This window comes from Leptosomus discolor, chromosome Z (genome assembly GCF_034619465.1).
Source record: "Leptosomus discolor isolate bLepDis1 chromosome Z, bLepDis1.hap2, whole genome shotgun sequence".
NCBI lineage: Eukaryota > Metazoa > Chordata > Aves > Leptosomiformes > Leptosomidae > Leptosomus > Leptosomus discolor.
In genome coordinates, this window is record NC_141419.1 from 66513596 (window position 1) to 66526332 (window position 12737).

At 36.8% G+C, this 12737-nt stretch overlaps 1 protein-coding gene across 1 annotated transcript in view; it reads left to right on the forward strand.

Moving 5' to 3' along the window:
- SV2C (synaptic vesicle glycoprotein 2C) overlaps positions 1–12737 on the forward strand; it is an 82696-nt gene that overhangs the window by 31589 nt on the left and 38370 nt on the right. Inside the window, exon 3 of the mRNA XM_086479527.1 lies at positions 5857–6008. Coding sequence (XP_086335653.1) covers positions 5857–6008 — 152 coding nt within the window. The remainder of the gene's footprint in view (positions 1–5856; positions 6009–12737) is intronic.

Here is a 12737-nt window from a genome sequence, read left to right on the forward strand (position 1 = left end):
TTGACTCTGCAAATAAACAAAGGCTTCTATCCGAAGCTGGAGGTTCCTGAATGCCTCACGGAAGTGTTTTCATCACAGCTATCACACTGTGCAGTTGCCAAAATCTGTTGTCACAAATCACGACTCTAAAGGTAGATTAGCAGACATTTATCACCTTTGTGACAAAGAAAACAGAAATGCACATTTGCTTGTTTTTTCTTTCACTGAATCCTACTCTCCTGGGGTTCATCATTTAAATCTCCTTTGGGTTTCCCCCTCCCCATAATTTCACAGAAAAAACATAAACAGAGAGTGTATAGAAATAATATTATAAAAGCATAGGTTTCAGTTTGGATTATTTTCTGGGGTCAGAAACTGAACCTTATTTTCCTGAAAAGTGGGATTAGATCAATTGCTTATTTCTTATCGTCATTTTCCCCTGAATAACTGTTGTTATTTTTTAATTTAAAATAAATAAATAATGAAATTTATCAAAATGCTGGTCAAGGAGTCACCTTTCTTTGTGAATAAATAGAAGGAACAGTACAACTCTTTTTTTGAGGTAAGAGAACTGAACAAATATGACCTACCGCCCAAAATACATGTTGTATGCATGCTGAGTGGAAGCTGAACTAAGTGAGAGATGGCTTTCATGACAGATTAAATGCAGCTGCAGGGCATAGGTACCAGACAGTGGAGGAGACTGTGTGTGAGTCTGTGTATGAGCACAATTGGACAGAAGAAAGTAGTCAAAACCTAAAAATGTAGCTAAAAAGATATTGAAAACATAATCCTGATAAAAAACCAGAGTAAGAAGTAAGAGTAAAATAAGAATTTGGGGGCAGAATGTATACATTTTCCATAACCAGGATGCCATCAAATGACATGTTCAGTCATTAATTTTTTCTCCAAACGAAAGTAACCTGTAAGGCTCCAAAACTGGCTCATCTTTTGCATCAAAAAGGGTAACACTATGTGATTAGTTGGTATTTCCTTCCAATTGAATTATGTGTTTCTGAGAAAATACCCCAAAATCATGTGTTCTGCTCTTGCTCTGCTTAATTCTGATGAAGTTTAGTACTTATTACCCAGAAGATGAAAAATTACTGAAAAAGATCATGACTGACATTTGTCATTTTTTTCGATGACATTCTCTCCACATACAGAATAATATGTGCAGTAGAAAAAGGCTCCTGCTGTTTATTAAGTGTTGTTCTTGCATATATTCCTACATATTTATTAAAAAAGACAAGGCTGAAGGAATGCATCCTGTTGTTTTATGTGTAAAGACTGATCCTTATGGAGTGAAAGAGTTTGTTTTATGGTCTTGAGGCAAACTCAACAAAGTTTTTCCTCCTGCTGGTATTAGACTGTGCCTCATTACAGAATCTGTTACTCTGGAGACAGTTATCACTCATGATCATCAACCTAGAGGCCAATGTATTCTTAATTTTTAATTTTTTTTTTAAATGTTCAGACTCTAAACAATTTTCCAGTGGAGGTATAAAAACCCTGTATAGTTAATTTGTACATACCCAGAATATATTTGCACCTGGTAGATACTTTTTGTGACCCTTTGGAAGTAATGCATGAACTCCCCTCCATGATCTGTGGATGGCAAGTTTATGTCCACTGCTTTGGCTATGATGACTGAAGAATTAACATACATAAATTACAGATAAGATGTAAAAACCTTGGTTTGCTTGAACCATTTGTATTTAAGAAAGTTAAAACCCTTCCCATATTTTAGAACAAACATTCTTCTCAAGTCAGCACAGTTTTCACAGGCTTTTCATCTGCACGTGCAGACACGTGAAGAGGAGAATGTAGTTTCACGTGTCAAATTCTTTTCTACAAATGAGGATGAGCCGTATAACTTATAAACATGACAAAAGCACACAGCCCACTGTAACAAACCAATTAATTGCCAGAAGCAGACTTAATACTGTATCCTGCGGGAAAACAGCATTTGCATTTACCATAAAACAAAAGAGGAAGTCTTCTTTCTTTAAATTCAGTTGCAACTCTGCCTTTGATTTTATTTGGAATTCCCTCCTGTACATGCCACCATCCATTCCACACAATGTTGAATGGATACCAAAGAGGCAGTCTGCTTTCAACCTTGTAATACAAAAATGTTGAGAATCAAATTCTGTTCCTTCCACGTAAATATGAAAGGGCTCTGCTGTAGCCATTGAATTATTGAGGGCTTATATGAGTGTAAGTGAAGGTAGGATCTAGCCTAGGATTTTTTTATTATAGAAAGTGCATTCTTCCTTGTGGCTGTTGGGTAAGACAATGTTGTGGGGTTTTTTAATATGAACATTTGATTAATTAATTCATAATGTGCAATAGCTGCAGAAGTATGTGAAAAATCCTCACAAAAGAGTGATGGAAGAAATCAGAATTTCTCTGATCTTCTCTTGGCCAAGTCTTTGAGAGGTAGTTTATGCTTCTGTTCAGTTTATGTTCAGTATACCAGATACCACGTTAGTTCTAGAATAGTAAATGGCTGTAGTATCAAGTACACATTAAAATTCCTGCAAGAGTCAGACAGAAAATTCTTTGGTCCTTAAAAATGTTCTCTAGGTCCACATGGTTTTTAAGGGGTTTCCTCGTTGTTTGGTGGGATAACAGCTGTAGCATTTCCTACTCTCCCTTTCTGCTGTCACTTGCTTTGCATTTGGGAGCAAGTTTTAGGGAGTGGAGGCATGGCTACTGCCACCCTGAGATCGTCCAGCATGAGAACAAAAGAACAGTCTTCTGCAGCAGGATGCTTCCTCTCTATCTCCATCCTTTGTCTTCCAGTTCAGCTGTTGATTAGCCTCCCTAAGTTTTTCATAATAGTTCTTCAGTCATTGTAATAGTTTTCTGACATAGGAACAACTTTTCAGGTACTGGTGTCCCAAAAGCAGTATCACTCCACACTTACATGAGGCCAAAAGGAAGCTTTTAACCAGCTGAGAAGTAAGTTTTCCATTCAGACGTTCAAGATGTGAAGAAGTGCACAAAACACTTTACCACACAGTCGCTATGAAAGAGACCTACAACTCTAAATAGCAGCTGTTGTTGTATAATGAAAATATATCCTTTACTTCACATTTAGAGAGTAGACAAGTGGTTTTCACTGTTTGATTGATATGAACACAGTATCTGGACCTTTAACCTTTTCTTAGCCTGTTGGTGTGCTCACTGGAAATGCCAACTCAGTCACATCAGATGAAACAGTAAAACTTTTTTTCAAAGCTGATTAATTTTTTTCTGTTTATTTGCATATCCTAAATAAACATTTTGTTTTGCTGGCTGCAAAATTCCTCTTACATGTCTAAAACATCTATTTGTTAGAAAAGTTGCCCTATTAAATTGGTCAGTACAAACAATGCTTCTTCTGCAGCCTTGGAGGACCTTTAGGACATAGCATATAAGTCAACACACCTGGATCAGTTTTATGCTAAGCAGCATCAACCTCCCATCCTGCACAGCACAGTAGGTTTGTGCTGACAGGTAGGAGGTGCCTATAGGGTATGTTCGTTTCACTTGAAGCATCCACCTGTTTCCTAGACCGTCATCCCACAAACATTTGTTAGACCTACAGATGCATGACTTATTCCACACATTGGAAGTTCTCCACAAGCTCCACTTCACTGGAATTCTAGCCTAGGAAATTCAAGGGAGATGTCAAGAAGACTATGTGTTGAGTCTTGAATTTCATAAGCATAAGAACTGTATTTGCCTGAAAGGAACCCTTTACAGAGAATGTTTTAAAGCACTTTGCAATAGGAAAATTATTGAAGTGTTAAATGTCATTTATTATTAATTGACTATATAGCACATACGGTTTCAGGCTATATTTACTACCATAGTAACTGTATTATAAAATAAAGAGAAGATCCTGTGCTTCATGAAAAAATATATGAAATTAAGAAAATCATAAATTTAGAAGAACAGATTGGATAATAGAACAGGAAAATTACCCAACATATATTTACTTACCACTATGTATACTTTTCTTAATGAGCAGAAGCAATCAGAGAAAAGAGCACTGACCTACCAAAAATAGTTCTCTTTACGTAGAGTGTTAATGCGTGAATGATAGTGTCCTACGTGCCATGAGCAATCTACTAATTTAGGTCTTCTTGAAAGTGGGCACCTAGAACTCCTCATCAGCACTTTCAAGCCTAGGCAGGAAAGATGAAGACCTTGTTTCTGGTTCTGCTGGTGAATTTTCAGCATTAGAAAAAGAACTCTTAATTAGATCCATGAATATGGAATCTGGGCAATATTGTGGGAGTGCAATTCAAAGCTGTGCCTGAGCCCTGGAGGGTAAAAAATCATAGCTGTAATCCACTTTTATACTTTGGGAACTGGAGAGCCACAAGTTCATAGCACCACTGAGGCAGCAGCACTTCTGCTTCACAGCAAAATGAGCTGTGATTTTGCCCTTGGTCATGCTCCTTCCATCACTTCTCACCCCAGGCTCCCAGGAGAACCTCTGAGGACAATGTCTTCCGTTGCCTATAACAGAGCAGTTCAGTAGTGAAGGCTTTTAGTGTTTTCACCCATGAGCAGAAATGAGATACAGATGTATGTCTAACAATTCATGGAAGCATAAACCTTTGCAGTAGTGGCAAAGAGTATAAGAACTAGCAGGCTCAACTATGGGAAACATTCATTGTGAGGCTAAGACTTGACCAGCAGTACTTCATGAAGAGCTGTATAGAAAGAAATGACAAAACAGCAGGCCCCTAAACAAGTACAACAGCTCAATCCAGTACTTCACCTTTGTACGTGAAGACATCTTAAAATAAACCGTATTGCTACGGCGCTGAATTTTCTTAGGAATGAAATGCCATTTCTGTATTCACGTTTCACTTTTTAATACTGATTTTAAACTTTTTCAAGTTTCCTTCTTTTTGCTTGCAGTTTGGCAGCTCCCAGATAACAGCATAAATATGCATTTATCTTTAAAATTCAGTTAAAAATTCAAACCATGCAAGATACTGCTTTAAAATACGTAAACTGGTATGTGAGAATATATCCCTTCAAGCTTCACAGGTATTTTCTTCAGCAGGAAAAATAAAATCCACAAGGACTTGTCCTGTTGTGGAACATTTGACAGTTTTCATTGGTAGTGAAGAGGTAAAGACAGTAAAACATGACCCAGAAGCTGGTATTGAAAATGATACATATTCTGAGTTACTCCAATTTTTGTAAAATAGAGTTGAATTTTTTTGTGTGTGTCTAACTAACCTTCAGAGAGTGTTTTTTTACCACATGAAAAACTGGATATTATATGAAAGCATAGGCTTTTCATTAAAAAAAAATAACTAAAAAGCCAGCATGGGCTTGGCAAACAGTGTAATGCAGCTGAATAGAACATCTTTATAAATACGTGTGGAACACAACATACTCGTAGCACAGCTGGCATTGAGTCACCTCTTGATTACCTAAAGCATGGAAGTTAAGACTTAGAGAAATATCTACTATTCTTTGGGAAAATGACTAAAATTTTCAATTAAAAGCAATGTGGTTTGTCACTTGTCACTAGACTGCCACAATTTCAGGATTTTTGCAATGGTGAAAGTCAATGCTTTTTCTGGTTTCTGTTCTAGCGGCGGTCACGTTGACAATCCCTTTGAAACACTAAATGCAACAAGTTGCACACAGAGTTTTCCAGAAAATATTTGACAAAAATTGTGTCCAAGCTGGTGAAAGTTTCGGCAAGAGTTCCCCAATACATGGTACAATTTGAGAAAAACTTTCTTGCCGAAAAAGCTGCTTGCAGTTCAAGTTTTCAATGACTGCAGCTATGGGTGTGTTCAAACTTCAAGTAGCTCTTACTGTCTCACTTAATCCATGATCTGTATCTCTTTTTAGGATCGGCGGAGCTGTGCCAACAGTCTTCTCCTATTTTTCGGAAGTCCTTGCTCGGGAGAAACGAGGAGAACACCTGAGTTGGCTCTGTATGTTTTGGATGATTGGCGGCATCTATGCTTCTGCAATGGCTTGGGCAATAATTCCTCATTATGGTAAGAAAAACATCTCCTTGTGACTTGTAGATCTTCTAGTATGAAAGCAAAGCACTTGAAGTATAGTTTAAAGAGGGGACTTCATGGCTGTATTCAAAATACTGACCCTACTGCTAAGAAGAAAAATTATTTCTTTTGGTGGAAATAATGAGAATAGGTTGTACCCTAAATAACACACAATATATTAAAAGGCACAAAGATGCACTGATACCCATGTTTAGTCAGATTCTTTAAATTACTGAAAACCTGGAAATATGAAAATATAATTGCTGTTATTGTTGAATCTGGAGAAAATAAGTGATGTGGAAACTGTATCAGAAAAAATAAATTTTCAAGTGCTGGATGACAAATTGTGCTCACTTTGTTTGATACAGAGATAAACAGCCAATTGTACATTCTTGAGAAAGAAGAGTAAGGACTATCTTAATGTTTGCAGCACTAGTTCTGAATATAAAGCTATACTGAATGTTTTATTCTTAGCAGATCTTTTTAGTGGTGTAGAAATAGAGAAATTGAACAGAGTGCACTTAAATGCTGTAGGGGTGAACGAGAGCAAATAAGACAAAAAGCTTGCAATGGCTGAAGTTAAACACATATGCAATATAAATCACTTTGTGAAAGGGCTCTTTACTACCCTGACATGGTTAAACATTATGTGGAGATACAGATTAAATTCTTAGTATCCTGGGCTTGCCTTTTAGAAGAGTTCAGTGCTCACAGGTCTCCAGGACTGCTGAGATTGCTCAGGGGTTCTTAAAAATCAGCCTCTGCAAGCACTTCTCCCTGGCAGTCCTCAAGACAAGTAAAGCAGCGTTGCGAGTTAGCTGGCATCCAAAGAAGTTTTCTTCAGCCAAGCAATGACGTTTATTGCAGTTGGATTGTGAAAGAGAGGACAATTTCATAAGGTTTGCTCAAAGTGATTGGAACATTTAGCAAGTGGTAATGTCCAGGAATAAATTATAATCATGCACACTAATCAAATATGTAGACTGTTGCATTAAAATTAATTTTAGAGTCCAGTACCTGCGACCTGAATCAATGTCTTCAACTTCGCTGTGTGGCTTTGAATTGCTGGAACCAAAGAGAGGAATTTTTGCTGACAAGGCACAACGTGTATAATTTTTTTTTCCAATTAGTAAATTGTTCTGGATGCCAAGTACTTTTTGCTTTCCTATGGATTTTTATTTTATCTTTCAGTGGAAAATCCAAACATTATGACAGACTGATTTACATAGGTTGTCTAATTTCATTGTAGATTTTATAAATAACTCAATAACCTTTACTGAGGTGCTTTTAAAAAGTCACATGGCAGTCTATCTCTATGAATAATAATGCACTTCCTTATACCAAAGCAATGGCACTAAAAGGAAAAATTTCTTCTTTGTTTAGCAAGGGAAGAATATCAGCAGCAAAAAGCCATGTTGCGTTGATTTTGTGTGTGTGTGTCCTGCTGCAAAAATATTTGTGAAATAACTTAAGACAAAGGAATGTAAAAAAGAATTTTGAAAGACAGTTCTTTTCAGCCATATAAATCACTCTTCTTGCAGTATATTAATGGAAGTTGTAACAGTCAAAAGAAAGACTAAAATGCAAGCTATAAACAACAGAAACAATCCTTTCTCACAGGAAAAGAGGTGGGTTTACACATCAATTTGCAAAATTAAAAGGAATGTATTTATGGGTTTTGATGAGGTCTTGTAATGGTCTTCACTTTAAATCAGACTTTTTTGTTATGTTGTGAAGTTTAAAACCTGTGTCTTAGTTCCTAGTACAAATGTAGAATGACCCCAGGCCAGGACAAGGAGCAAATTGCTTCATTGTCACACTGCTGTGCTGAGCTGTCAGGTATTGCCAAGGGCTTCCAGGGCCAACCCCGCCTGGCACTCAGAACAGTGCCGTCACACATTGCTGTACCCTCCTGGAAACACTCCAGGTCGGGCAAATACCAGCACAGATCTCTGCACCATTTGTATCACGTGTGCTCATGAGGAGGCTTTTGTAGTGATATTTTCTCTTTTACAATTTCTACATGGTTTCCACAGAACTATTTTGCCAGAATTAAGGAAAGATAAAAATTTTTCTCCAAATCACTTCCAGTTCATCTCATCATCCTCATCTCCACTGACAAGGAAGCAAAACATAGTTATAAACAAAGCAGCCCTCCCGCTTCTAAGCCTCATTTATATAGTACATAGGGATTTCTGAGCTCTCTGCTTCTCACGTGAGGAGTAAACGGCATTGGTTTTTCCCAGCTGAACTCAGAAGTTACTCAACAGCAGTGAACAAAGTTGCATCTGTTGAAAAGCGATAAACTGCCATTGAACATAGTGGAATTATTCTTAAATAAATAGAAAAATACAAGGCAAACAGAACAGAATAATTTCATAGTTTCCTCTCTCTTTTACAAATGTATTCCTTTCATTTGTACTGCCTCTTATGTAAGTCACTTTAAAAAGTCCTAGATTCACAGCCGATATACATCATCTAGCTCAAGGCACTCAGTGAAGCTATCTTACAGGTTTACCAGCTGAACATTTAGCTCTATCTTTCTGTGAGAAAACAAAGACTACTTTCTCTACATGTAACAGTCTATCTCTGTTTCTGTTCAAGCTGCACAGGAGTGTCTGAAACCTGAGTAACGCTCCAAAACACAAAACAAACGCAAGCTAACGGTTGTGTCAGCATCAGTGTGTTGTTGAGAGAGGAATCAGTGTGATGTAGTGCTGCAGTGACCACATGTGGAAAGGCTGATATCTGAAAGACAAACATCTCTGTCTTAGGGCATCTTGAACTCTATAGCTGGTGGCTTTTTTTTAGAAATTGAAAATGGATGTAGACTCGTTTAGGGTCTCTGAAAAAGAGGTTCGGGTCATGGAGAAGCTATTAGAAGAAACATCTGCAGAGAAATGTTTCTAATTGCTGCCAATTGACAAAGTCCTAGATTAGGCTGCTACAAAGAAATTGCTTTATGCTCTACGCAGGTCAGGCTGGATAGAAGGGATAATTACCGGTTTATAAATAATTTTGCAAGTGCAACTTTAAATTTAGCATCACATTTCAAGGTAGATTATTTTGAAGACTGCCAAATGCATCAAATGTGTATTACAATATTCTTTAAAAGGTTCATTTTTTAAATAACGAAACACCTTAAAAGTAAGAAATTGCATTTCAGTTTAAAATACAGATAATGATCTTATGATTTTGTTACACCAAGCTTGTGTGTTAGTTTGAGGATAGGAATCAAAAGAGTTGTGCAAGTTATTCTAGCTAATTTACCCCTTTAATAAAAAACCCCAACCAAACCAAAGAAAGCTATAAAATTATCAGTTCTACCAAAAAAAAAAAAAGTTGCCTGCCATACACATGTATTATTTTAAAAATCAGTCTCGATTTTTATTGCACTCTATCTCCAAAGTAAAAATTAGGGGAAGCTGGATAAGGATTTCAGGGTATTTAACCTACCAGTTTTGGTATTCTGTGAAGTTTTATATTTTGCATATATGATGTATACAAGCCTTTTCTAGCTTCGTAAGCTACAGAAAAACCTTTTGAAATTCAAAACATTCCCTAGAGTGTTTTGCTTAGTGACAAACAAATATTGACCTCATTGATTTGTAAATCTTGCTCCTGAACTAGAAGGGGAATACATGGCTGAAAAGAAATCAGATTGCAAGGCAGAGAACAGGATGGTGCATGTATCCAATCTGCTACAGCATAAGCTGCACTTGAAATATGAAGTTTTCTCTACGCTCTAACCCCCCACTTCTGCTATTTATCAGGGGAAAGAGGACACAACCATGTCAAACAGCTTTAGTGAACAAATCTCTATGGTATGATCAGAGTCGTTACTTCCATATATATCCATCAAAGTCCAATTGAACTACACTAGAATGTTCACTGAAAGACTACAAAATTAATAATGCATAATCAAGGAAATAAGAAACATACTACTTTCTAGGACATTCAATGCAAAAATCAGATTTAAGTCTTTAGTCTAAACATTTTATTCAGACAGGTGTAATCACATTGCATAACAGATCTTCACCTAAACTATTAATTTTTCATTAGTGGATTCCTTTTTCCACTTAACTGAGGACCAGCTACTTGTGTTCATAAGAGAAGCATTTAGCACCATTCAGGGAAGACAAATTTGAAGGAGAAAGAACTGGAATAATAAATCTAAGGGAAAAGCATTCAATTTCAGAATGGAAGATTTCTTGCCTAGCTGTAATCTGTCTCTCTAGGTGTAAGTACGAAAGTATAACTTATTCACTATTTAAGCAGATTTCTCCATTGCATCTGCAAACAACGGGTATTTTGTCCTGTCACTGAAAGAGGACAAGTTACAAATGACATTTCTACTCCGGTCATTAGAATTTTACTAAATTAAACAAAGCCATATTTTTCTCTTTTTTTTTTTTTTTGAAAGAGAATGAATTTTTTACAGTAACACAGAACTTTAAAATGCAGACACAGAAGTTTCAAAACAATGGACTCACACTTGACTTGCAAAACATTGTATTTAAAAGATTAGTGGTAACTTCTATTATTAAAATGTTTAATTATGTCTCCTACTAGAAATGTTATATTCTTTTCCTGGTTTGTAAAATATATCTGCTCCTACTTTTCTCTGAAGACCTTTGCCTTTCACTTTTCTTCTGCCAATATCCTGAAATGAATTTAAATGGCAGAAACTGGGATTTAGTTTAGATAGGAAAGAAGTTAAGTTTAAATACAGAAGTATTAAAGTACTAACATGAACCAAATGCTGTTACAGAATCTATATGACTGGCATTTTTTAAGGGCACCTCAATAGTTTAGGACCATGCTAAATTCACCAAATCTACTACTGGAGACCTGTTGCCCATTCTTAATTCTACTTTCCATAAGTCTTTTTATAGGCACAGGAGTCCATAAATGGCTTCTATTTCTAACCAGATGTAATTGTGATTAGAGTGTACCAATCTGTTTTTCTTTTGAGTAAGCGGCTTGCAGAGTGGTCCAAAAAACATTTTTCAGTTTGTAGCAGAAGATTGTGGAGGTGAAGCAGATCAATTTGCCTGAAGAAATTAACTCTAGTTGCAACCAAAAATATCTTTTTATCACCTTTTTGGTAGATGGCTTGAGAGCAGTTTCTGTAGTATTTTCTGTTGTTATGTTTGCTTTCTTCTTATGCTGTACAGTTGGAGATAGAAAATGTAAATATATCTTCAAAACCGCAATAAAATCACCTTCAGTATTAAACCATTGTGAACTAGTAAAATAAGTGAGGAGGTAAGCAGAGCTGTATGCAGCAGCTATGCAGATGAGGAGATGGCGAGCCACTGGCTCACTGTGCAACTCAGAGCATGTACAGCACCAGGCAGTGCTAATGGAGGAGTTAATCTCAGCCTGAGGCAGACTAAACTGAGAGCGTGATGGACTAAGACTCTTCAGTGGCAATGAAGTCAGAAAAACTTCTAACTCCCTTATTCTATCTTTTTTTTTGTTGGACTAAGGGATTTCTCAGTGGCACATGGCAGCAGCAGTATTGGGATAAAAAATCCTATGCCAATTCTGTGTATTATCAGAGGGGTTACAGAGCATGGTGGATACTTGATTAGCAATAAAAGCAGAAGGAACTCAGGAGCCATCCATCTTCCCGCACTTCTGATAAGCAGGGCTGGATCCTTCTGAGTGGTGGGAGCTGCAAGTGTAGACGTACAGACATTTCAATCTAGCCTGCTGGTCTCCTTCCATTATGAGGAGACAAGGGTTTATTGTGTTATCTAAGTGGAGTCAAAAGGTTGCACTCTTCTGTGGTGATGATTACTCCAAGATGAATGCCATGAAACAATTGTTCCCTGGTACATAAATGTTACATGGTGTATGTTTTAGACAATATAAGAAAAAGTGGAGTTTTTTCTCTTTGTCAGCATTTCTTTTTGTAGAAATTGAAAGGTTAACAAAAGGCATTGCTACTAAGATGAAGGACTACAAGCCGGGGTTTTTTTGCTAACAGCTTGTATAGACTACATTTTTTTCAACATGAATTTTGGTATCTCATGGTCTAGGTCAGGATTGTACCTGGATAAGTATAGAAAATTCTTATCTACTAAATTAGAGCCCTAATCTTCTGATTACTTATGTGGAAAAAAACCCACTATTAATTAGTTTGTTGAGATTGCTCAGATTAATAACGGAAAGTGTCTTTAGACGCAATTTGTCTGCTTGAATTTATAAGCTTCAAAGTGTTAAAGTTGATGGTGATGCTGTAAATAAGTGGTTGTTAATTTTACAGATATTGCTGCATTTCAAGTATTTCTTACAGCACTTCTAAATTCTGAAATGTGTGGGTCTGAGCATCAGAGAAACAGCTTGGTTGCTGTTGATGGCTATTTCATGAGCTGCTCCCAGCATTTTCTCAACAGCGAGGTGCTCAGCATCTTATAAATGTATTATAAATCACGGTTTCTTCTTAGGAAAAGGATAGCCAAGTTTCTTCTTCCACCCTTCCTCTTCTGTAGTCCCCAGAGGGAAATTTGACTATCTCTGATGCAGTGCACCCATCCAATCAAAAGACTGGGATGTGCTTACATGGTTTATAATAAAAAGAGCCACACTTGACTGATTTCACATTGCTGCATCACTGTGGTGACTGTGCCCAAAACAGCCAGGGAAAGAAATCATACTAAGTAGTCATTTAACTGCAGTTCCTTGTACGTGAAAACCTGATTAATGTGAGTTGGA